Here is a 27,710-nt window from a genome sequence, read left to right as displayed (position 1 = left end):
TAATCTTTCTTTTATCTTCAAGTTCTTTATACTTTTCAATGTCTACCAAGTTTTAGATAAAATAAAAGCATGGGTTTTCACAGATATACTAATTTTCACTATAGTCTTAGCCATTTGTTAGCTATTAAGTCAAATATAAACAGGTATATTTACATGCATGGCAAATCAACACAGTTATTCTTGCTTTTCACTACAAATTCTTTATATTTTTCACAGGTTTCACATAGAATAAAAGCCTGACATTTCACATAAATACTAGCTTTGATAAAAAATTTAGGCGTTTGTGTCTTATTAAGCTTATAATAAGAAATTACGCATATTCACAGTTAATCCGAAAATGAAATATTTACAAGGAATTGCTGTTTTGAATAGGCTGAATAGATCCAGAGGTGTCATTTACCTCTAGCGTGTAGAGGTAACTTCATTCAAAACATATAATAAGGTACGCACATCCTAGTTAGTTTTCATTACTGAAGAGAAATCAAAAACAAAACAACCTGACAAAACCTGAAACCTGACAATCTGATTAGTGTCAATCTAATGTTGATGACAATTTGAGTAATAGTTCGTATTTGACAGGCTTTAAACAAGATGTATTCTAGCCGGTTATTTGTACAAGTGTTTCTCTGTGGAAAGCCTGTGGAAACTGTGTAGAATAGGAACATGTTTGGAGAAAAAGAACTGAATCAGGCCAATGCCAATTTTCTGGCAGCCTATATATCTTGGAGGGGCATTTGAAATTACAGTAATGAATTTATGTTATTGTAGGAAATTGTATCTTTCACTAATTTTTGAACTGTGTTTGACAACAGAGTTGTTTGACACAGACAAACAAGAATGAAAAAAGACAAACAAGAATAAAAAGATGAGAAAACACAAAAAAAATTTCGGACCAAATAGCGACCAAGAAATGGTTTCGGTCCCTTTTTTCTTTAAATTTGACTAATTTTGGCATTACCAATCGAGTCTTGATGACAAGCCATGCCATCTATGTATCAAAATTGATGGAAAAAAATTATCTCATTGCAACAATCTCATGTACACGTACCACTCCAAGATGCGTCGGCTACCGTGAACATGGCATGATTTAATTGTTTCTCTCCAAATCTATCCCTAATCTACACAATTTTCAAGGAGAATTCAATAAGTTGTCAGAACCTGACTTTAAGCTTGCCATAAGGCAGCACATGCACAAACAACATGATGGAACAAAGCTTGTTTTAACCCTCTCAAATACGAAGTAGCATTCCCATTAACACTGAATTGACAACAATCAAGCTGATATCCCCTACTAGAAGGGTAGGGTGAGGCAAAGCTACAGTGGTAGTGGTCACTATGCTTAGAGAGACCATGAAACGCGACCCAAAGTTTTATTTTTTATTTGGTTTCTGTTGCATAAGCAAAACTAACCAGGACATGCACACCATATCATATACCCTGCTATGTAACTACCAACAATCAGTAATGCAGGTCATAAGCAAACTTTTTCAGATTGTCTAGGGCTATTTTCGGCTGCTTAGGGAGCCTATAAAGCCAAATATGACCACAGGCCATCTGCAAAAATTTGCTGTTATAAATCAACTTTATTAGGAATTATGAACTAATTGCTGATGAGAAATCAACCAAATACATAATAAAGAATCCAAAAAACTAGCTAGCTTTAGTTTATAGGCTAGGCCCAAAAAGTTCCAAACATTTTAAAAACCAGCTCAAATATAAGCTTCTGAAACTCTCAATAGCTACCCTATAGGTTGCTTCATTGATTGTTTACCCTACTATGGGATTACCTGCAAATATTCTAAACTCAATCTACAGACAAAATTAACACCTTTGAAGTAATTCAGTCTATTCAGTATAGAAACTAACTGTAGATATTCAATTTTCTGCTTGCGGGTGCGTATGGTTGTCGATTCTAAGCTTGATAACGCAAGATTGTCGCAGTATATTATCAAAGTTGGTAGTCCATAAAATTCAACGTTTTCATTCTATTTGAAATCAGAATAAAATGAAGAATTTGAGGAAAAAAGTAGGAAAAATATGCAAATTTACAGTTGCATGTAAACATATCACTTTCTTTTTGGCTTAATTGACAGACAAATGGCTAAACCTGCAGTAAAAAGTAGTATCAAACAGTTCATGGTAACGAACTGTAGTTAGGAGTGACCCGGCTCAATAGTAACCAAAACACTAAAAACAGTAATTTTGATACCAATAGTTAGATCAAAAGAATCGTATTTTTATGCTGACTTTAAATATACAAGTTTCAACAAGTTTAGCCTTACTCGTCAAAAGTTATGAGCCTGAGACAATTTGCCTTATTTTAGAAAATAAAGGGGAATGCCCCCTGAAATTCATAGAATCTTAATGAAAATCACACCACCAGATTCCACCTATCAGAGAACCCTACTTTAAAAGTTTCAAGCTCCTATCTACAAAAATGTGGAGACAAATCACAGATGCGTGTTTATTTGTTTGTTTTTTTTTCGAAGGGATGATTATATCGACCCAGTGGTCCTAGAATGTCGTGAGAGGGATCATTGTAACGGAAATTACAAGTTCTAGTTCCCTTTTTAAGTGAGCGAAAAATTGGAGGGCACCTAGGCCCCCTCCCACGCTAATTTTTGCCAAAGTCACCGGATCAAAATTTCGAGATAGCCATTTTGTTCAGCATAGTCGAAAAAACCAAATGACTATGTCTTTGGGGACGACTTAATCCCCCTAAGTCCCCGGGAGAGGGGATGCAAATTACAAACTTTGACCTTTGTTTACATATAGTAATGGTTATTGGGAAGTGTACAGACGTTTTCAGGAGGACTTTTTCGCGTGGGGGTGGGGGTGGCTATAGGAGATGGGGTTACGTGGGAGGATCTTTCCCATGGAAGAATTTATCATAAGGGAAGATAATTTCCATGAAGAGGGTGCAGGATTTTCTAGTATTATTTAAAAAAAATAAGAAGACAAATAAAAAAAAAAGTTTTTCCAACTGGAAGTAAGGAGCAGCATCAAAACTTAAAACGAACAGAAATTGTTATGTATATAAGGGGGTTCGTCTCTTCCTCAATGCCTCGCTCTTTATGCTAAAGTATTTTTGGTAATTTTAACTATTTTTTCTACGGCCTTTGTGATTCAGGGGTCATTCTTAAAGAATTTGGACAAAATTCAAGCTTTAGTGTAAAGAGCGGGGTATAAACGAGGGGGCAAACCCCCTCATATACGTAATAAAAATACACAAATATAGAAGTTCGGTACGTAAGTTAATGCTTAAGTTACGCATATTTATTACTAATAAAAAAAACCTCGTAAAAAAATAAAAAGTCCTAGTTGCCTTTTTAAGTAACCAAAATTTAGAGGGCAAGTAGGCCTCTTCCCCTACCCGTTTCTTTTATCAAAATCCTTCCGATCAAAACTATGAGAAAGCCATTTAGCCAAAAAAAATAATATGCAAATTTTGTTTTAATTATTCATGTGCGGTGAGCCAAAATCGAAACATGTGTTCATTCAAAAATGTTCAGAAATTAAATACAAAAACAAGTCTTTTAGACTTAAAGTAAGGAGCGACATTAAAATTTAAAACGAACAGAAATTGTTCCGTATATGAAAGGGGTTGTCCCCTCCTCAACGCTCCGCTCTTTACGCTAAAGTTTTTTATTGTTTTAAAAATTAGGGTTGCGAGAAAGAGTCAAAATTTAGCATTAAGAGCGGGGCTTTGAGGAGGGGGCAACCCCTTTCATAAACGGAATAATTTCTGTTCGTTTTAAGTTTTAATGTCAATCCTTACTAGAAGTTGAAAAAATTTGTTTTTATTTATTTAATATTTGCAAAAAGCCATGCTTTCATTCCACCTTGAACACAATACCCCTAGAAAACTGTACAGAATTTAAAGAGGAATTTAAGAAAAGGCATGTAATCCAAAAAATTAGAATTCCCCGCTACTGTTTGTTCAAATGTGAGACAAATGGTACGATTTTAAATATTATAGCGCCGGTGCCATTTCTCGGCTACCAAGATTGGATTGATCAGAGCTAGTAATGGCTGCCAAAATCGTAACTGGGCAGGAGGGGAGTCAATCTCCCTCGAACCATGAAGTAACGACCGTAGCGCAATAACGGATCTCTTGAAGAGTAATTCCCAGTGAAGAAATATACATTTTTTCACAAGTAAGAAAATTCTTCTGAAGAACAAGTGCTGCTTGCCACTAATGGCTTGCAATTCTCTTTTTTGGGAAGGGTGTCACCAGCCCAAACCGGTCTAAAGCTGAAGGGCGTATTTCTCAGAATGTAGGAAGACAATTGTAGACATCTTGAAACTACCAAGGAAGGTTCTTCCTCAAAGGGTAGAAAAAGATAGACAAGACAACTCTCACAGTAGGCCTACCACGACTGAGGTGACACCAATAGTCTAATGGAATAGCCTCAACAAGATGAATAAATATCGGTCCCCCACCCCTCTTGACATGACTTCTATGGGTTGGGGATTGGTGAGGGAAACGACTTCTTCAGGGATTTCGTGGTCTGAGCCTTGATTCAATTGTTTTAGCCCGTCCATAACAAGAATAATATCAATAAAATGACACTGAATTTAAGTTATCAGATAGTTGCAGCAAAAAGACTTTCTGCAATTTTAATTAATTTCTTTAGATTACGGATAGTATCCCAATATACCACTAGATTTAAAAACTGAATATATTAGATTATTCTAGTAAAACAACGCATCTAGCTATGACCACACAAATTAACTGAGACTGGACTTCTTTAAGCCCTTTTTATTTATTTACCCACACAAAACTCATGGGCAAAATAGTCGTGACTCTAGGCAGATTTATATAGCAATTTTTCATTGTCACTTCATGACAGATTAAAAACATCTCCCAACTGTCAAGCATTAACGACTTCCTTTTTGCTTTTTTCTTTTCTACCGGTATTACCTTATACAAACGTTTGCCATGTAGTCATTTATTTTAATAGTATTCATGTTGCTTTCTTGTGTTTGATAATGTTTTTTCTATTATTATTTGGCTTTATATTGCTGAAAACCAAATGGATGAGCAATTTACAGTATTAACAAGTATATCTATGCCATATCATTCAAATGTATGTAACCCCTTGTCCCAGAGCATTGACAAACTTAAAGATTATGAACATTTGTATGGTTAATCTTAACTATCCTACCTAAAAGAATCAATTTGCGAATTTGATAGTCAGCTACCTGAAGTTCTATAATTCTTAAAATAATAAAATATAGTCTGACTGTAATTCTGAAGCTTGTTGCTTTCCACCAGAAAGGTTCTAAAAATATAATCAATCCCGAGAGAAATTGCATTTCCACAGTACTTCAGTCGTAAAATGAAAAAGAATTTTCCGTAATTTTCTTCTAGATTTTTTTTTCTACTCTTATTAAAAATGAATTTGTAACCACGTTTGTGTAGTTATTACGTTGTGAAATATTCTGATCATCACGCAATAACAAAAAAACGCGGTTGAAAACTATTTTCTACCATAAAGTAAAAAAAAAATTAATTGACTTTGATTATAAGCCTTTATGACAAAATGTTAAATAAAGAAAAAAAAAAGAAAGGAAAAAGCAGAACGAGGAGAACCATTTGAAGAAAATCGCTTAGTAACTAGATATAATCAACTGTATGAAGAGAATACGTATCTTTTTTTTTCTAGAATTGACATTAATGGAAAAAATTGGTATTAATTTTTCCCATACGTTTCGTACTGTAAAACATTTTTTTTTTTTTACTTATTTTTGCTTCCATTCGACATGATTAAATGCCTCCGTCCTGGAAGAAACTTGGATCAAAGTATTGTATTTCATTGACTCCTTAACTGTAATCTTTTGTATTCGATATTGTTGGGATAACCATCAAATTCCTCATCCAGGGCTCTCATACTAGGGGAAAAATAATTACCAAATATATAGATAATTATATGGCATTAGCGATATTCTTAGTTTAATCCATATTTCTTGCATTCATGCATATGAATTAGGAAGAGGAAAATAAATTGATAGTTCCATTAACCGCAAAAGGGTCCAATACATTAGGGTCAAATCAATTATGATCTTCATAACCTAAGAGGTCACTACAAAAATTTACGACATTGACATGAAAGGTTTGTTCATGAGGTCAAGTGATATCGTTGACGGGAAGCCAATTCCTCTGGAATAGTTTACAGATTGTTGGCAGGGATTCAAGACGTATACAAAAGCCAATACCCCATTCCCTGTTAAACAGAATTCTTTCCATTTTACAATACTTAGCCTATATAGAAATACAATTAAAGACTTGACATCTTTAGAAGCCCAAAGATAGCTATGCAATTTCTAGCTTTTGCTTAACATGTATCTTGTGTGTAATTAACTTGAATAAATTCAACCAATCGTGATCTCCATAATCCAAGAGGTAACAACAAAAAGTTTGAGATATTGACATGAGAGATTTATTCATGAGGTCAATTGATATCACTGGCTGGAAAAAAATTCCTCTGGAATGGCTTATAGCTTGTTTGTAGGGGTTCAAAATGATACAAAAACTTATACCCTATTCCCTGTTAAAAAGATTTTTTTCCATTTTGCAATACTTATATAGAAATACAATCAAAGGCTTAACATTTTCAAAAGCCCAAAAATAGCTGTACAATTACTAGCTTTTGCTTAACATCTATCTTGTGTGCAATTGATCTGAATAGATTAAATGCAGCCCAAGCTAATTGTGTTCCATACATGAGAATTCTTGTTCAGTTTTCAGGCTAGATATGGCCGGAAACCTTGTTTAAACAAGCGAAAATGATCAAAAATATCAGAATTGTTTATTAAGCCTCTGTTTCACTATGTCTTTTATTATTCGCAATCATATCCCTAGTCCTTGGCTTTCCGATATTTTTACTTAAAATGACAAAGCATTGGATTATTTTAAGTTACTTTACTGTCTATTTTTTTCTCTATATATTGTAGAACTTTTAAAAAAAGGTATCTTAACAAGATTAATATACATGGTTGATACACCAGGAGCCATATTATAAAAAAAGAAAATTACTTGCAAGTTATAAGCATAATGAGTAATTCTTTCTGCCACAGTCCAAATAAATTACTAGAGGTACCAAACAAGTGCTCGGATGGACTGCCTTGGGGGGGGGGGGGTAAAGCGGTGAGAAACTTCTTTTTTGGCTGGTTGTTTTTGAAACTTTCAGGCAAAGCACCCTAAGCTAATAAAACCTTATTTTGGGGCCTTCTATAAAAGACTATTTACAAAAATATTTATAAACTATTAGTGTTTCTTTCAGCAATTATCCAATCAAATTATAAGAAAACATTTACTATACAGGATATGAAAATCTGTAAAAACCTTAGTTCTAATAACCCAGACCACATTTGAGTCCTCACGGAAAGTGGATTAATGATGAAATTATATTTGAAACACAAAAATAAAGCACACAAGCATGCACAAACACACGCAAACACACACAGACACATACACCCACATACAAATATATAGGGCGGCCTGAAAAGTTTCTGAACTAACGTAGATTCAAGATAGTTTATATTAAAATTTATTTTATTTTCCTACATAGTCTCTTTGTTACTCCGTACAATTCTCCAAGCGATGTTCCCATCTATTTAATCCATCAAAATAGTACTCGGTGCTCTTCTCTGCAAAATAATTATTCACGAAGGTGATTCCCTCCTAATTTGACAAAAGTCTTTGTCATCTGAGTGCATTTTTAGTTAAGGGAACAGGAAGAAGTTGCTTCATGCAACAGCCGTAATTCATGGATTCTCGCCATGGCAACTGTTGAGGTGTGAGACAGGGCGTTGTCCTGGTGAAACAGTATTTTCTATTTCTGCAAATGTGGCCATTTATCCACAATTTCTGCTTTCAGCATGTCACGTAAAGAAAATTGATTAGAATATTTCAAGAACTATCCCAAGAACAGTTGCCATCACTTATCCATTGGAAATTTTTTTTTGCTTTTTTTGGAGCCGGTTCCCCCATTGGAGTCAACTGTTTTAACTTTATTATGTTTCAGGCGCATAAAGGTGTATCCAAGTTTCATCTACAGTAATTAATCGGCACCAAAACTCTGATTTATTGGGCCTAAATTGTGGCAACAGAGCATTGCAAATGCTCATTTGAACACATTTTTGGTCGAACGTTAGGAAACGCGGTATCCAACCCGCGGACAGCTTTCTTATGCCTAGATATTGATTTAATATGTGACAAACGCGCTCTTTGGACAGTTTCATTGCCTCTGCTATCACTCTCACTTTGACTCGGGGGTTGTTTAACATTATTTGGTGAACTTTAGTGATATTTCCATTATTAGTTACAGTTGTTGGACATCACAAACGTTTACTATCTACCAAGCTCTTAAGGCCACGTTTAATTTCAGGTGTCCATATCTTAACTGTGGTAAATGATGGTGCAGAGTGACCATACACAGAGCATAACTCATCTTTGATTTGCGTAGGCGTATTTCCATTCAAAACAAACATTTTATGATAGCTCAGAATTCGATTTTTTTGTCCATTTTCACACAAAACTGACATCGACTTACTGAAACGTTTGTCAAATAAAAACTGCACGTCCAAAATGGCTGAAATTTCGTTGAGTTTCTGTGAAACGATGAACAACTACATTCCCTGACTTTTATTAACGAGTTCTGTCATCTTCCCTTTGAGGTTGGAAACGATTCTGACCACCTTCATTCAAGTAAAATAAAAATAATTAAGGCATTAAAACACACTTTCAACGATATTTTTGCCTCTTTCGCAACTAACCTCTAAGGTCTTTTAATAGCAGGCTTACTGGTATTGACTACTTCTTTTTTAAGAGACTCTGTTAACTCGTTTTGAATTAGATTTGTGCATAAAGCATTTAGTTAATAATTTCCCAAATCCATTAAAAATATTTCGAGTTCAACTTCAATTGCTTCACGAACAACCTGTTTTATACCTAAGTCATTGATAGCTGGGGTTATCAAAGACATGGATACTGAAAGCAGTATCGAAAGAATTTTTAGAATTATTAAAATTCAAGTTATGTCATCTCTGTGATGCTGCAGACGTTTTTCTTACTTCTGCTGTGCTCTACTAACATGGTAATTGCCACAGTCACATGGTATTTGATAAAGCCCTCTTTGGCAAGTAACTGGGGTTATATCTTTACCAGAGTTTAGGAAGTTCATGATCTTAAAATTATTAGTAAATACTAAATACAGACTATTTTGTGTGCAATTTTTTTTTTAAACTTGGAGTGACTTTTCGAATATTTGGATGATAGTTTATATTTGAGGGCTTATCAGGAGCCTGGCATCGTAAAAGACCTTTGACTTTACGAGAATATCTTTCTAGCCTACGGCTAATTGTATTATTAATAAAGAGAGTGGAATAACCGTTTCCAATAAGTATGTCTCTGACAAAATTCAGTTCTCCTGTTAGGTGGGAATTAGAGCCAATATTTAGGGCATGATCCACAAGAAAAGTTACAAAATCTCTTTTAACTTTGGGGGTGATTTGATTTTAAATCAAGATATCTGTTGTTTTTTGTTATTTTTCTGTAAATATTGAAATCCAGCTTATCAATGCTACCAATAATTAACACATCTAGAAATGGTATTTAATTACAGTACACAAAGTATTATAGGCATATAACAGAAATACCATCTCTAGATGTGTTAACTGTGCGTAGCATTACACAAAACAATAAATTTCAAACATACACAATACCTGTTTCTGAAGGAACGGCAACTAGCTTTAAGTTAGTAAACCTCTATAATATTTTATGCTCTATTATCATATATATCTTTGCCTTTTTGTGTCTTTTTTTATATATCTATATATATCTACCTTTATATATGTCTACCCATATATTTCTATCGTTATAAATCTACTCTATTATTATATCTCTATTATTATTTACTCTGTGTCTTCTTACTATGGATGTGATTTAAGATGCCACTGAACTTCATATTAGCCTGTTTTTCGTGTTCAAAGTACTTGAACTGTCTCATTCCTTCTTTATCTCACTGGACAGGTGCAGTATTTACATGTCATTTATCTCATTCCCTGTCTCTGGCAGTCCTAATGAGAAAAAGCTCGAAAAAGGAAAGAGGAAAAGCAGGCAGTCCCGTATTTCTTCGTCGGAGTTGGTCACAGTTCAATAAGCAGGGTTATTGTGTACAAATTAAATGAGAAAGTAATGGCTATCACTGAAGGAGAAGTAGGATAAATTAAATCACCAGAAGAGTAGAAAAAGAATGTTGATAGTGATTTATGCTTTAATGTCCCAACAATTTTATTCCTTAAGGACTACTTTTTTAAAGGAAGAATGGGGTGGAACTTAACTTAGTTACAATTCAATGTGGTGCAAATTAGGGATATTTAACGAAAATTGGAAAACCATGAAGAAACAACGAAGCCCAAAGGTGAGGGAATTTAAAAAGGCAAATGAAGATGTTACCAGACCATTTTCTTTCAACGAGTTTCGCAACGATTAGATCCCCCATCTCCTTAAGCTTTGCTCTCTATGACAATACTAATATATCAAGCTTTTATTTATATTCTATAACATTAATATATGAGTTGAATAGAATTAATATGATGAGTGAATTTAATTATTTATAAAGCAATTTTGACTGTGGATTCTGAGTAGTAGAAGATATAAAGATACTAAGAAAGCATTTTATTAAAATAAGGAAAAAAATTAAAATTAAAATAAAATGTGCTGTTATTCTGAATTTATACATGTTCAAGGCCAAAAAATTTCCATCCTTCAGAAAGACTATTTTGAAGGATCCCCCTCTCGGATGTCTTGGAATTTATTGAGCCAATCTTCAAAGAAAGAAGATAGTGAATAACGGTCGTGAGTTTTGCCTTACTCTAGGTTGACATGGAAAGTCACTATAATCTTAAACGATATCAAGAAGGCAGTCAGCTTTTATCGACTGCGAACAAGGTGAAGTCCATATTTTGAGTATTTGTTATGTTAGTATTTTGTTTTATGTTAGTGTTTTGAAGGGTGTAATCTTCTTTTATTCATCTTTTCATCTTGTTAGTTCTTTTATTTTCATTTATTCAGTATCAATAGTTAGCTAATAAAACGGCTTTGCTTAGCAGCGCGATTCTACCGGCTTAATTTCTTTTATGGAGTCACCAAAAAAATTTGAGGAAGTCTCCTACCCATTCGTTACGCCTCTGCTTCCTGGTCCCTTCTATCAGCGAGATTCTTACCACCTCGAAACCGTTCAGACTTAAGTAACTAAATGTGCGAAACAAACAAAATGCCAATTGATGCCTGTAATCACAGACGTTGTTCTATGACGAGCCAAATTTGAACTTCTATCTTTGACAGTAAAGTCTATGTACCACCCATCTATGATGCCAGAGGCCATTCCCAGAAGCTACCAAAGAAAAGTTGAAAAATGAGCCACCACTAAGAAAATTTTTCCAGAAGAGTCACCACCACTTGCAACCCCTTGTTTCTTGTAGCCCCCCCCCCCCCCAGTGACGCACAAATATTGAAATATAGGGAGGGGGTAATCTAGGTGAAAAACTCCTCTAACCAATTGACATTACAGCACTCCCTTCAAACCGCTCAAGACTAGAGTGTTATTTGTATTTTATTGGAAGGTAAAGAAACTTCCTCCTTCATTATCATAATAAGTTGTGAATTCAAATAATTTTCGAGCTCCCATGACGAAATTTGTTTTTAATATCAGAATTTTTGTTTCAATCATTTTAGTTTCCCTATTCTAATGTAGCACTAGCTTTCATAAGTGGTGCCAATCTACGATAATTGGGCAGGGGGTGTAAAACTTATCTTATCAAAATTTTTGGGGCGAGGGGAGCGTTTTCATCATTTTCTTCTATTAAAATACCATTAGAACGTTATTCAATGAAAATACCAGAAACAGGTTACTTTTAGAAACATAGGGGGAAGGAAGGGAGGCGAAAATTTAGGGGGCCCAAATCTCTTGCCCTCCACTCCCCCCACAATTTAAGGCAATGGATTCCATCAATGTTTCCGGTAGTTTAATAAAGGTGCTTACTACCTGAAACTAAGCAAATTGAAAAGAAGGTACACATAGCACGCGTCAGGTGGACAGTGCAGGTCTAAGAATAATTCCTGCTATTAAGGTAAGATAATAAAATAAATTTTTAAGTACGTAGGTAATTCAAAAGTTACTTTATTCATTACAATTTACGATTAAATAGATGAAGGATTTAATAATGATATTTCAAACAGGTTTTAGGGGCCTTGAGACACAATTCCGTGAGCAGTGGAGCACACTACGAGAAGCCCTGAAGTAGTAAATGAGCTCTTTGACCCATAAACAAATAAACATTCCCAATACAGAAGGCAGTTGAAGAAGGAGTATCAAGTCAGTACTCTATTATTGTGGCTCAGTAGGGTATTTTATTTTACTTGACTTTGATTTGTATTATTTTGATTGGATTATATTCTAATTTCAGTTAAAAGCAGTGTGTCACTGCTTCTATTTTTTAGTTTTACATTTTTACATTTTTACATTTTTTAGTTTACATTTTTTATTTTTTACATGTTTTACATTTTTTTTATTTTTTACATTTTTTATTTTTTTACATTTTATTTAGTTTTACATTTTTTATTTTTTAGTTTTTTTAGTTTTACTTTAACCTTGTTTTAGTACACTGCATATCAGAAATCTGTTACCACCGGATTTGTTCTTTTGTTAGCATAAATCTTTCCCACGATAAAAAATTAAACATTGACAGAGGGCAAATAGATGATTTTGTATGACTCATTTGCGTTACTTCCAGCACCCATGAATTCCAACCCTTGATGAATGTATTTAGTATTAATATTATCAATCACCATAAATTATTTGAAGCCATCCAGAAAACATAAAGTACCGAACCCGACTAACAAGAAAAAAAGAATTGTCATCCTCTAAATTCATTAATATATCTAAACTTTCATCAGATAAATCCCTGTTTAAGAAACTGAAAATTCATTAATGAAAAAAGCCTTATCAAGTTTAAAAGCCTGTCACTAACCTCAAGAGAAACTGTCACTTCTTTTGATAGGCTAGGGTGTTCTCCTTCTTGATAAATATGTTCTAAGCGGAGAAGAATTTTCCCTGTCTCCCACGGCTCAAACGTAAGGAGGTTGACATTAGCTGGGAGTGACCTCTTGAGACCTGCGAACTGTGAAACGCGATTAGACAAAATAAAAGGGGAAAATAAAAAGTTGGGAAACATACTTGAATAGAATCCTAGAAAAAGCATTCTATAATTTTCTTTTCTCTGAGTTTGAAAAGGCAGATGGACATCACAAAAGAAGGGAAGAAAATCTAGGTGTTCGATTAAATGTACTAAACGTTGAAAATATGATCAGGGAACTTTGAAATGCAATTAGAGAAAATAAAAAGTCGAAACAGACAATTTTGAAAACAAACTAATGAAGTAATACCATTTTATAAACAATCTTAAATGAAAGCTCGGAAATAGAAAAAGGGCATTTAGAAAAGAGTTAGAAAGAAAAAAAACATTGAAAATGAAAAGAATCCAGAAACTTGAGAAAGAGTGAACAAGAATTTTTAGTAAGGTCCCGGATTGAAGCTCAACGATTTTAATGACGTACATAGAAAAGCATCTGAATAATCAAATAGAGTATGAAAAATCCAGACACAATGTACCGAGTTGCTAGAAATAATTCTTATACACAGTGTTTTTAGTGACAAAGTGATTATATTTTTCATGATTGAGTGATTTAATTTTGACAAGCATTACTTAGACTAGAACATAAACTACACACAATTAGATAGGTGATCCTCATAAAAGCAATGGAAATCATCTATGAAGAAAATGGCTCTAGGCGTTTAACCCCCGGCGCTTACTTCCCCAAAAAATATCCCATGTAAAATACCCCTCCGAAAAATATTCCCCACGAATAATAGCTTCCACGGAAAATTCCCCTGGAAAATATTCCCCCGAGGAAAATGCACCCTTGAACATACCCTCCCCCCGAAAACACCCCTCATGAAAAATTTCCCCGTCCTGAAAAATATCCCCCCCGTAGAAAACAAGGCTTTCCAAATTTGAGAATTTTTATTTGACTTTTTTTTTGTTATTTACCGTAGGAGGAAGAAATTTTGGTACTTGTGTATTATACGCCACTCAGTCAAGTTTACGCTGTGTAAAACTTGAGAAAAAACCGGTTTCTACGTTAGTTCCTTTCAGTTTAGAGTGAGACAAGACAAAGAAAAGTGACAGAATAGATGGGAAATATACAATTTGGGCTATACGAAAGGGGTTGCCTCCTCCTCAAGGCCTCACTTTTTACGTTAATTTTTTTTAGGATTTTAAAACGAAGCTTACTGCTCTAATTTAACAGCCATTGTGTTTCAGGAATCGTTCTTAAAGAATTATAACAAAAAGTCACAACTTTAGCGTAAAGAACAAGGTCTTGTGGAAGGGGAAACTCCTTTCATATACGTAATAATTTCTGTTCGTTCTAAGTTTTGAAGTCGCTCCTCACTTTCAGTTAAAAAAAACTTTTTTTTTAAATTTAATTACTGATTGTTTTTAAATAACGCGGAGAAATCTGGCTCTCTCTCCATCAAAATTCTGATACTTGTGTATTGTACGCCAATCACGTAAGTTTACGATGCGTAAAACTTGAGAACAAAAAGCACCAAAATTCCATCCCTCTACGAAAAAAAAAGTCAAATAAAGTTCTTTGATTCGGAAAGCCTTATTTTCCATAGGAGGTATTTACCGGGGGCGGAGGGGGGGACATTTTCCGCGGGGGTAATTCCAACGAGGAATATGTTTCGGGGGGTATTTTCAGCAAGGGGTATTTTCCTCAGGAGGCATTTTTCGAGAGTACTTTCCAGGGAGGTATTTTCACCGGGGGTATTTTCCTCGGGGGGGGGGGGTATTTGACGCAGGGGCATTTTTCAGGGGGTTATTTTTCGAGTGTATTTTTCAGTGGGGGGATAGACACCGGGGGCGGGGTTAAACACCTGGCAACGAAGAAAATATGTTTTAGGCAGGATATATTTTACAGTCAGTCGTCACTAAGACAAATAAAAATCTGTCATTAGGGGTCATGAATTCGGGTCCTACTGAGAACAGATTTCCCCCTGACTTTTTCTGTTGTTTGCCCCCTGACTATTTACTCACTGATGTCAAATTCTCACTGATGACAAGGCTGTGGTATGCTATAATTTGAGACAAAGGAAAAGTTAAATTACAAGATTAAAATCTTAATAGCAAAATACAATCCCTCTTTACATACTTGCTCACAGAGGGGGAAGATTATAATAGAAAGGATTGAAAACGAATATTTGATATCTCCCTTTCTACCCCTTCCAACAAACTTTAAACGAATCTTCACGACAATTTCTTGACCATCAAACAGTTCGTGGCAACGAACTGCAAGTAAGGAGCGACTCGGCCAAATAGTAACCGAAAATCAAAAAACAGAACCTCGATTCCAACAGATACAAAAATTTGAATTTTTATGCTGATTTTAAATATATAAGTTTCACCAAGTTTAGTCATACCCATCAAAAGTTACGAGCCTGAAAAAATTTGCCTTATTTTCAAAAAAGGAGAAAAAAACCCTAAAAGGCATAGAATCTTAATGAAAATTACACCATCAGATTCAGGGTATCAGAGAACCCCCCATTTCTTGACCATCAAACAGTTCGTGGTAACGAACTGCAAGTAAGGAGCGACTCGACCCAATAGTAACCGAAAATCAAAAAACAGAACTTCGACACCAATAGATACAAAAAAATCCAATTTTTATGCTGATTTTATATATATATATATATATATATATATATATATATATATATATATATATATATATATATATATATATATATATATATATATATATATATATATAAGTTTCTACAAGTTTAGTCCTACCCATCAAAAGTTACGAGCCTGAGAAGATTTGCCTTATTTTCAAAAACAGGAAAAAAAAACCCTAAAAGGCATATAGTCTTAATGAAAATACACCATCAGATTCAGGCTATCAGAGAACCCTAATGTAGAGGTTTCAAGCTCTTATCTGGACAAAAGTGGAATTTTGTACTTTTTTGCCAGAAGAGAGATCACGGATGCGATTTATTTGTTTTTTTGTTTTATGTCCCAGGGATGATCGTATCGACCCAGTGGTCCTAAAATCATTATTAAAAGCTGTAATTTATGAAAAGCTATAAATAGCTTTTCATAAAAGCTACTAACTATGTGCAATTTCTTTAAACTGTAAGTAATACTCGCTTGCCTTCAAGGTTCATGTGTAAAAAGAAGAAAAAAAGATTATGATGATTGAAAACCAACCGACTCTCAAAACCACTTTAGAGAAGTGCTTACTTCAAGAGATAACATCATGTGGCATCATCGTTTTCAGATAAGTCAATGGTTGGTAGTTAGGGATAATTTTTAATTATAATATATAAAATAAGATTGTTACATCGTATTTCTATTTTTAGTTTCAAGTGTATATTTTTTTTGGATTTTTGTAGCCTTTTATTTTTTTTTACTCTTTGTCTCGAAACACTTCGGAAAAGATTTCAGCATAACTGGTTCATTTGGTCTGGAATACATGGCAAATAGATAGCTCAAATCATAAAGCGTTCTCAATTCGCTAATCACACAAAAAGTGGCCACAGGAGCTAAGTGGACCACAAAAAATAAGGAAAACACTTCCTCCTCCCCCAATTCAAACATACTTTATTCAACACCATACTATATTCATTTTAGGCTGGAGATGCTTTCTGAAGTTCTTCTTTTCTGTGATTTATGTTCCATAGACTCTCATCTAGTATTTATTAGACAAATAATCGAATTTGCGGAAAATGGCTCATAAGAATCTAAGGGACTTTTACACCAAGAGCCATGGATCATGAGTGAATTACAGTTAATCTACCGATGCAACGCTTGTTCCACGTGTTGTTCTTCAGAAGGGCATCACTTACCTCAAATTCGTATTTACTCTCCCACTGCCTTAATGATAGACTCGTTTTCGCAAATGAAACGCTAATGCTAATTGACGGTAGTGCTGTGAGATAGTACCTCTAAAAGTGAAACTTTTTGTTAAAGTGAAAGTGCCCACTAAATAACTAGTACCTCCGACTACAAGGCCTTCTCTGAGTTCTATTTCATTCAACGTTAACCCTGCCAGTTGCATAATCGAAGAAAATTCGTTTCTAAGTCTTTAATCCACAAAAGGAATTAAAGATAGTCACGTATACTGTCAGCCCATACTCTCCTCACAATTTTTAGTTTTATGATTTACTAGCTGTTGGGGTGGCGCTTCGCGGCACCCTAACACCAAGTTGGTGGGGGCGCTTCGCGCCCCCCAAGCCCCCCCCCGCGCGCGTAAGTCGCTACGCGCCATATTAATTACGCGCCATTGTAGTTGTGTCCCTGTGTCCCGGTCGTCATTTATATTCCCTGTGTCCCGGTCGTTATTTGTATCCCGGTGTCCCAGTCTGTAATTTCTCTTTGAGTGTCCTGGTCGTCATTTGTGTCCCGGTGTCCCGGTCTGTAAATTCGTCAGTCGACAAACATGACGTCAGTCGACAAACAACTTTATGACGACATACAGCACAATCCTTATAATGACGTCAGTCGACAAACATGACATCAGTCGACACACAAACATGACGTCAGTCGACAGACACACAAACAAACAACTTATTTTTATATATATATAGATTAGTCATGTTTTTCATATTTTCCGTATTATCTGCACATTCTGTTTTTTTTTGCGTTATGATTGTTCCGCAAATTATTTTTTGGGCGGCTATCACTTACCTCAAACTTGTATTTAGTCTTCCACTGACTAAATGATAGACTCGTTTTTGCAAATGAAAGAACAGGTTTTTTCGACACTTTCAATGCCAATTGACGGTAATGCTGTGAGATAGTGCCTCCAGAGCTGAAATTTCCTATTAGATAATTAGTACCTCTGACTACAAGACCTTCTCCGAATTCGGTTTCATTCAACGCTTCACCTACACCAAATGCATCATCGAAGAGAAGTCTTCTATGAATCTATAATACACAAAAGGAATTAAAGGTGGTCACGCAAGCCGTGGGGTGAAAGTTGTCGGCCCCAGACCCTCCTCAAAACCTTTGAGCTTTATGATCTCTTTAAATTTTCCATATAATTTGCTCGTTTTAGTGGGGGGTTTCGCAGTGCAGAAGAGCTGAAATTTCCCATTAGATAATTAGTACCTCTGACTACAAGACCTTCTCCGAATTCCGTTTCATTCAACGCTTCACCTACACCAAATGCATCATCGAAGAGAAGTCTTCTATGAATCTATAATACACAAAAGGAATTAAAGGTGGTCACGCAAGCCGTGGGGAGAAAGTTGTCGGCCCCAGACCCTCCTCAAAATCTTTGAGCTTTATGATCTCTTTATATTTTCCATATAATTTGCTCATTTTAGTGGGGGGTTTTCAAAATTTTAAGCTGGCCTAATCGTTAGCCTTAGCAATCCATTACTATTTAAAAAATATTTTAAAAATTCATTCAACAAAGAATAAATTTTGATCGTCTAACCGCTAAAAATTTGGGCTTTATGATCTCTTTATATTTTCCATATAATTTGCTCATTTTATTGGGGTTTTTCAAAAACCCCACTAAAAAAAAAAAAAAATAAAAAGAATAAATTTTGATCGTCTAACCGCTAAAAACGTGAGCTTTATGATCTCTTTATATTTTCCATATAATTTGCTCATTTTATTGCTGTTTTTCAAAAACCCCACTAAAAAAAATAAAAAAGAATAAAAAGAATAAATTTTGATCGTCTAACCGCTAAAAATGACAAAGTTTCTCTGCAACATTTAAAAGCAATGACACTTGCTTTGAAAATAATTTGTCTCATTCTAGAACTTGCTTGATTATTAGTAAACAATAGTTATTTTTATCCCAAATTGTTGAGTTCAAATTAATTAAAATATAATAAGCTATTTCCTCCCAAGTTTCTAGAATAGATAAATAAATGGCTTGCTTTCTTTGCTCTTTTTATAGTTTATGTTTCATGTATACACTGTCCATTAGCTAAATAAATTGATCTTTCTGTAGATACATAACAAATAATTTTAGTTTCTAAGATAGAAAACAGAAAAAGAGCAAACACGGACTCCAGTAGACAAATAAAAAATACTGGAAAAATGAGAAAACTGATTTCCCGATGCAAAAGAAACAGTTTTTTTTCTATAGCATTTCCTAAGTCTTTCATATTATTTGATAAAGCAATGGTGAGAAATCTACCATTAAGGTTTACATTTTTTTTTTGAAAAGCCCAAAACGATACAGATATTACATGAAAAACGAAGGAATAAGAAACAAACTGCTCAAATAATTATGATTCAGCATTCTGAATATATCGTCAGATATCTGGATGATTGTATTAGTTTAAGGAACCAGGAAACAGCAGGAGCACTGATGAAGGATTCCCTCGAGGCTAATCCAATAGACCGTTTGAAGAATTTTATGGAATAAAACCTGAAAATATGTTTCAGTTGTTTTTCTTACTTTCTTTCTCTGGAATGTTCTCTGATAACTAATCAAGAGGATACAAGAAACTGACATGAGAGAAAATCTACTTTCTTAGTTAGTATTTTGTTTCACCTAGGCCATCATTTCGTATGGTCGCTCTGGCGACACCCACATAGCTTCTACAGTTGGTGCAAGACTCATGTCTCCTGAATTCAAAGATTCTTTCCAAGAAAACTCCATCTTTTTTTCTACACCACTTCAGAAATAAGCAGTTGACCGGTTCTCCGAAAGATCTCAGCTTTACCGACATTTTACTGTCATCCGATGTTGAGTTTTTGCCTCAAGCGGATACTTTCGAACGCTGTGGGTCTTTCTTCTATATTTACATTGAATTTCCAGCACTTGCTACCATATAACATAACTGACATGACATTGTCGTTGAGTACTTTAATTACGGTACAAAATGTTTAACAGCGAAATTTATTTTTCATGCTGATTCTTAATATGCAAAATGTATTCATTTTAAAATTGCTCATTAATTTCTATTAGCTCTTACAAGTTTGCAAAACTTTAGAAACAGGAATAAAACTCTCCCCGAAAGATCCTAATCCTGATAGAAATTAGACAATGAAATTCAAAATGTATAAGAACTCTAAAGGTACTATCTAAAAATTGTTAGAAACATGCCATGAAATTCTCGAAAATCGGAATGCATATTCTTGGAATGATGCCAAAAAAGGTGTGAGCAACTCCAATAGTGCACCGGATCATTCGCTGCCATAGTATCCGTATCTCAAAAGACCAGATTTGAGGGCTGTCACACGATGTATTGTATTGTTTCACTGACAACATGAATGATTACGCAATACCGAATAACGCATCATCCTAGAAATTCTCGGAAACATATTAGGAGATTCTCGGCGTCCCAAAATAATTACAAGAACCCAAAAAATTCCTAAGTCCAAAAATTATATGTTCCAAAATAATTCGAAGTCCCAAGAAAATTCTATGTCCCAAGAAAATTCTAAGTAAAAAAAAATCCCAAAAAAACATAAATTTCATAAAAATGAGATGATAATGTTGGGGCCCAAACTCATGCGCAAATTCATTAATGGAAAACTGATGTGTTCAGGGCCATTACATTACAATAATGATACCCTGCCGGATGTAGTCATAATCAAACAGTTCGTGGTAACGAACTGTAGTAAGGAGCGACCCGGCTCAATAGTAACCAAAACTCTAAAAAATGGAATTTTTATGCCAATAGTTACATCAAAAGAATCGCATCTTAATGCTGATTTTAAATATATAAGTTTCATCAAGTTTAGTCTTACCCATCAAAAGTTACGAGCCTGAGAAAATTTGCGTTATTTTAGAAAATAGGGGGAAACACCCGCTAAAAGTCATAGAATCTTAACGAAAATCACACCATCAGATTCAGCGTATCAGAGAACCCTACTGTAGAAGTTTCAAGCTCCTATCTACAAAAATGTGGAATTTTATATTTTTTGCCAGAAGGCAGATCACAGATGCGTGTTTATTTGTTTGTTTGTTGTTTTTTTTGTTTTTTTTTTCCAGGGGTGATCGTATCGACCCAGCTGTCCTAGAATGTTGCGAGAGGGCTCATTCTAACGGAAATGAAAAGTTCTAGTGCCCTTTTTAAGTGACCGAAAAATTGGAGGGCACCTAGGCCCCCTCCCACGCTAATTATTTTCCCAAAGTCAACGGATCAGAATTCTGAGATAGCCATTTTATTCAGCGTAGTCCAAAAACCTTATAACTATGTCTTTGGGGACGACTTACTCCCCCACAGTCCCCGTGGGAGGGGTTACAAGTTCAAAACTTTGACCAGTGCTTACATATAGTAATGGTTATTGGGAAGTGTACAGGCGTTTTCAGGAGGATTTTTTGGTTGGAGGCAGGGGTTGAGAAGAGGGGGATATGCTGAGGGAGCTTTCCATCGAGGAATTTGTCATGGGGAAAGAAAATTTCCATGAAGGGAGCGCGGGAATTACTAGCATTACTTAAAAAAAAACAATGAAAAAATAAATATGAAAAAGTTTTTTTTTCAGTTGGAAATAAGCAGCAGCATTAAAACTTAAAACGAACAGAAATTATTACCCATATGAGAGGCTCACCTCCTCCTAATACCTCGCTCTTTACGCTAAAGTATTTTTAGTAATTTCAAATATTTATTCTGCGGCTTTTGTGATTCAGGGGTCATTCTTAATGAATTGGGACAAAATTTAAGCTTTAGTGTAAAGAGCGAGGTACTGACGAGGGGGCGAACCCCCTAATATATGTAATAAAAACATGAGAATACAAAAGTTCTTTACGTAAGCTAATTTATAAGTTACGTATATCTTTTACTTATAAAAAGATTCGTAAAAAATCAAAAGTTCTAGTTGCCTTTTTAATTAACCGAAAATCGGAGGGCAACTAGGCTTCCTCCCCCGCTCTTTTTTTCTCAAAATCATTCGATCGAAATTATGAGAAAGCCATTTAGCCAAAAAATAAATATACAAATTTCGTTTTAATTATTCCTCTGCGGAGAGCCAAAATCGAAACATGCATTGATTCAAAAACGTTCATAAATTAAATAAAAAAAAACAAGTTTTTTAAATGAAAGTAAGGAGCGACATTAAAACTTAAAACGAACAGATATTACTCCGTATATGAAAGGGGCTTTTCCTTCTCAACGCCCCGCTCTTTACGCTAAAGTTTTTTACTGTTTTAAAATGCAGAGTTAAGAGAAAGAGTCAAACTTTAGCGTAAAGAGCGGGGCGTTGAGAAGGAAAAGCCCCTTTCATATACGGAGTAATTTCTGTTCGTTTTAAGTTTTAATGTCGCTCCTTACTTTCATTTAAAAAACTTTTTTTTAATTTAATCAATAATCAATAATCAGCTCGATACCATTGGAGTACAAAAAGATCTCTTTCAATTATATATTAGAATCCATATCAAGACTTCGTTAATTAGACATCATGTCACTTCAAACTCACAACAATTATTGAACAACATACTTGGCAAAGGAAACTCAGATAATAATGGTTCCGAATATTTCCTTATCAACCGAAAATGACTACATTAATGCAGATGCTCGACAGACCTGATTTCATACATAGCACAATGGGATATGTGTGTGCTCGGAATGATGGGATGTGTGTGCATTCGGAATGATGGGATATGTCTGTGCTCTGAAGCAGAGATAGGGTATTACTCCCTGTTGAAATAACTGACTGAGATAGCAGTGACTCAAATGGATTTTCAAACAGTTCGTAGTAACTAGCTGTAAGTAAGGAAAGACACAGTTCAATAGTAACCGAAACTCTAAAAAAAACAGGATTTTGATGTCAATAGATATATGAAAAGAATCGGTTTATTATACTAATTCCCAATATATAAGATTCATTTAATTTTACTCATCGAAAGTTCTGAGCCCGAGAAAATTTACTTGATTTTCAAAAAAATTGGGGAAACACCCCATAAAAATCAATGAATCTGAATTAAAATTACAAAACCACATTCAGCGTGTCAGAGAACCCTACAACCATCAAAAACGTCGAATTTTCGTTTTATTCTCATAACAACGATCACGGATTCGTGTTTATTTGTCTTCTTCCCAGGGGTTATTGTATAAAAGCAATGGTCCAAGAATATTGGGAGAGGGACCATTCTAACGGAAATTAAAAAGCTCTTGTGCACTTCTGAGTGACCAATAGAATTTGAGGGTAGCTAGCCTCCCCCCTACCACGCCCGTTTTTCATCAAAGTATTTTGGTACAAAAAAATTTAGAAAGCCACTTTGTCAAGCATAGTTGAAAGGTCTAGTAACTATGTCATTCGAGGTAGCATTCTCCCCATAAATCTAGGGGAAGTTCTTTAAGTTATGAAGTTTGTCCATCGTTTACGTAAAGTATTTGCTTTTGGGAGGTATGGATATTTTTTTTGGACGGGGGGGATTTTCTGCTGGGGATTTTCCACGGACAGAGTTTATCTGAGGAATGAAGTTCCCAAAGGGTAAGCTTTTCAGGGGAAATTTTGCTCTAGTGGAATTCGCCAGAATTCCTATACGTTCTTTTTTTATTATTTGTCTTATTTTCTATTTGCTGAATCAATTTTATAGGTGGAGATGTTAATGGCAATTGTCCGGGGTAAATTTTTACTCGGATTGAATTATCTAGAGGATTTTTTTTGTGGAGGGGAAGCCGGATTTCCCGGCATTATTTATTAAAGGTCGAAAATAAATACAAATAGCAAGCTTTTACAACTGAAAGCACAGAGCAACATTAAAATTAAAATTTAAAATAAAATATTACGTATCTAAGCGGGGTTGCCCCCTCCTCAATACTTCAATACCTGTTTGTCCCAGTTCTTCAAGAAGGACTCCAGAAAAACAAGTCGATTGAATAAATGTGAACTCTCTTTATTAACTACTAAATTACAAAAGCTATAAATACACACAACCGCCCTGGGGAAGGCTCAAAGAGCCTGATGTTGGACGGCTGCAATCCTCTGATTCTCAACCTAATTTAATAATAATAAAAAAAAAACAAAAACAGAATTTAAAGAAGGACAAAACACTCTCACTCAATTACTCCTTAATACCAGAATATACATAAATAAAGGCTAACAATAATTATAAAAAAAGAAAAAAAAAGAATTAGCTCCCCACTCCCAATAAATGTTTTTTTTTTAATTTTACTTTAAACAACCCAATATGTTCCACCTCCCTAATGCCAGCTGGGATATCATTCCAAATAGCCGGAGCTAAATACCTAATTCTGAAAGCTGCACGTGTGGTGTCTCGGTTTGTGGTGTCTTTAGCATGAATAGCGAGGTATTGAGGAGGGAGACCCTCTCCCTCATATGCGTGACAATTTCTATTCATTTTAAGTTTTAATGTTACTCCTTACTTTCAGTTGAATTTTTTTTATTTAATAATGTTATATTCAAAAATAAAAAAGACAGGATTCCTGGTAGAATTATGGCCAGAGCGCATAGCAGTAAAATATTACATGGCCATGCTAAGAAATAGGACGAAGTCATTCGGGACTTCAGGACTGTATATTAATACATTCAATTTAAAGTTTGACCTTAAACAAATTGTAATAGTTTTGATTTTGGTACCATTCGAACCGGAAAAAGATTTTCTACAATATATAAAAAAATTGGCTAAAATCGGATAAAATTGGCAAAATTGACCGTTTTTCGTCTTTTCTTCTAAATGACGACTTTTTAAAAACAACTTAATTCACACGTTTACTTAATGGGCACTAGGATAATCTGGCACGTAGACCAAGAATATGCAGTTTTTTGTTTTGAACGCTTATGTTCAGTTCTCCCCCCCCCCTCCTGTCCATAAATCAAGCGTCAATATTGGTCTGAGAGCTACGTTACGCGAAGTTGAATTCATACACGAAAAACCTGGATTGCTATTGAAGAAAATAAGTAATGTCTATGTCAATTTAGCCCCCCCCTCCACCCTAAAAGTTACCACCCCGAATTCTTAATAACCAATAAGCAATCACTCATAACTAGCTAAATAATTGATATTAATTTGAACGAAAAATCACAGATAATTTGAATTTGTAAAAGGATTGGAGCTTCATCACATTTATTTAATAAATCACACGTCTTCTTTAACTTTGATTTGGACCTGAGCAGTAGAAAAACTAGTCCCTTTGAAAGATTTTGCATGCAACGTCGCATTCCATGAGATGTCAATGACAGCTGCATTGGTCACAATCACAGGATTCCTTACAGCCACACTTCATGACGGTGAGAATTTTCTTTGGTGCCGCCAGAAGATACGGAAGGATAGGGTATAGAATGACGCTCTTAAGTCTCCATCCCCAATTCTCAGGATCAAGGGTAGGGCTCTGAAGCCCAATCCGATCTTGTACTTATCGATATGTTCGAAAACAGTGAAATTTTGCTGTTGCTGAAGTAGGAGGTAGATCTTGGGATGGAACAAAATTGTAGATGGTGCTACTTTCTGTTGAGAGACTCGGTGGTTGTAACTGTCAAAATTGTTAGTAGATTTTCCACCATACGATATAGAAAGGGTAGCCTCTCCAACTACTTTAATCTCTTCTTTTGAAAAAAAAACAATTCTAGAAAACGTTCAAGTATTTTTCCTAAACTGTTCGTTCTCTCTCAGCTGTTTAAGCGCAATCCCTTTGGCAAGTCTATGTATATGGGAAGTTGTGTTGCAGCCAGGAATTATGTGATCAAAAGGAATCAGTTCGCAGGTTTAAGAACCAGTGTTCTTTACAATGGCTCGGGCTGACTGTACAGGTAGATTTTATGATGCTCAGAAATGAAATGATAAAGTAACAACACCAACAAGTCGGTATCGTCACCGATAACTATAGTGTACCGATTCTTCGTACACTCAACCGCTGTAAGCACAATAAGCAAGTCAACATCAGCTTTAGCTTGGATGGTTCTCAGACCTTTGCCTCGTAAATAATCATAGAGTACATTGACAAAACGGGCTTTATTCTTTTTGCACGAGTGAAATTCCTCTTTTCGGTGGTCAGTCTCATTTCTGGGCTAAAAAATACTTCCCGTCCAGTGGCACGGTTTCGCTTAAGATGAGTCATATCTTTTGTCGAAGCAGCGATATCGTAGACATCAAAGACAATAATGGTGTCTGGACATTTTGCCGAAACAAAGTTCCAGTATCGGTCTAAGATCTCCGAATTAGTTTCTTTCTTCGCCCAGCGAATCCTTTAATGTAACAATTTGTTTGACAATTTAGTCGTATCTAAACCGAAGAACTTAGGGTGTATTTTAAGTAGAAAAAGGTGGCCAAAACAACAAATAGTTAGTTAACTTGACGTTCTCTAGTACATGATTAACTTATTGTTAAATACCAGCTACTAAACTGTTAATAATGCGTGTTATATCTTTGTGAAAAAGAACTTGATGTTGATGACGTCTAAGACGTAGGTGCAATTCAGACTATGCTTTTCCCTAACAGTATAAATTTCTGAAAGTCGCTTGATATTTTGTGCTAGCTCTGGTTTATTTGGATTTCGAAAGTGCTAGAATCATCGAAAAGGGACGCAGGATAGGAGAAAAGTTTATATTTAAATGAAGATTCTTCGTCCATATTCAGTCTTTTCGATATGTTTAGAAGACGCTGAAACAGCAATGAAGGATCTAAACGGTGTATTTCTCCCCCATTTTTGGCTTTACCGTTGTAAGGACTGCCTGATTTTTCGGTTTCAACGAATGGTCCATCAAAGGAGACGACTGCGCGACAAAGTTGATAACAATTTGTGTGTTACAACACACAAACTCTTGGCGTTCACTCGTGTGATACGAAACATCCATCACTTCTTGCATCAGAAGATTAATGTGAACACAGGCTGGACATCCCATTACCCATTGACCTCTCTGTACTTCCATCAATCCTCTACCTTTAGTCAATCCGGTTGCCGTTTTCAGACTTTTCATCATTTCTTGTTCTACTACCAAATCCGTAAACAAAGCGGCTCAAAATATGTCCGATCTTCTCACAACGTGTAAGCCTTTTTCACAAAACTCGGAAAGTGTTGGGCTTTTATGTTCAAGTCTGTTCATCTGCTGTAGGTAGAGCCTCGTCCACTTGGTGTAGTTGTTGTGGCCAGCAGCTGCGAGGTAAGGAAGCATGTCGAAAATGTTCAAGGTGCCAGAAAAAAAAAACTATCTAAAGATTTTTTACAGTTTAACTTTTGAAAGGATCAATCACCTAAACTAGAAATTCTTTCCTGAGACATGAAGGGTAGATGACACTCTTACTAATTTCTGTAGAGCTTTTCAACAAATGGCGTCTGAGTAACGGTTCAACCCATGTCCTGTTCAAACCCAACCTACCCTATGTAAAACCAGATTTCATGTGCATTAGAAGCTGATCACTTTATACTATGAACTATGAAGTCTCTTCAGGTGCTTTTAACAGCTTCGCAGGACTTTCTTGTCGTCCCGTCCTTATAATTATAAAGTTGCAGTTATCCCCCGTACATCTCAGTCATTTCAGTAGAGAAGCAGTATTTATTGACAATAGAATGTATCCTTACTTTTGATAACTCATAGTAAAACCTACTCATCATGTCCTGTCACTATTTAGCTATACTCCGATTTCAACTTAACAAAAACTACTTTGAATCTTGAGTGTGACTAAAAAGTTGACGAAAAGCGAAAAT

At 35.1% G+C, this 27,710-nt stretch overlaps 1 protein-coding gene across 7 annotated transcripts in view; it reads right to left on the bottom strand.

Annotated features, from left to right (window-relative positions):
* The window catches only part of LOC136032192 (lysosomal alpha-mannosidase-like), a 459,508-nt gene that overhangs the window by 37,420 nt on the left and 394,378 nt on the right, over nucleotides 1-27,710 (bottom strand). For 5 of the 7 annotated variants that reach the window (XM_065712394.1, XM_065712393.1, XM_065712395.1 and 2 more), the window contains 2 exons: nucleotides 17,821-18,060; nucleotides 13,039-13,188 (listed from right to left, as the gene is read on the bottom strand). In XM_065712394.1, the coding sequence (XP_065568466.1) occupies nucleotides 13,039-13,188; nucleotides 17,821-18,060 (390 nt within the window). Of the gene's footprint in view, nucleotides 1-8,385; nucleotides 8,704-13,038; nucleotides 13,189-17,820; nucleotides 18,061-18,133; nucleotides 18,332-27,710 lie in introns of those variants that run through there. The other 2 variants (XM_065712397.1, XM_065712399.1) reach the window with 2 other exon arrangements.

This window comes from Artemia franciscana, chromosome 10 (assembly GCF_032884065.1).
Source record: "Artemia franciscana chromosome 10, ASM3288406v1, whole genome shotgun sequence".
NCBI classification, from domain to species: Eukaryota; Metazoa; Arthropoda; class Branchiopoda; order Anostraca; family Artemiidae; genus Artemia; species Artemia franciscana.
Note: the sequence above shows the minus strand (reverse complement) of the source record. Positions and strands in the feature narration are given on the sequence as shown.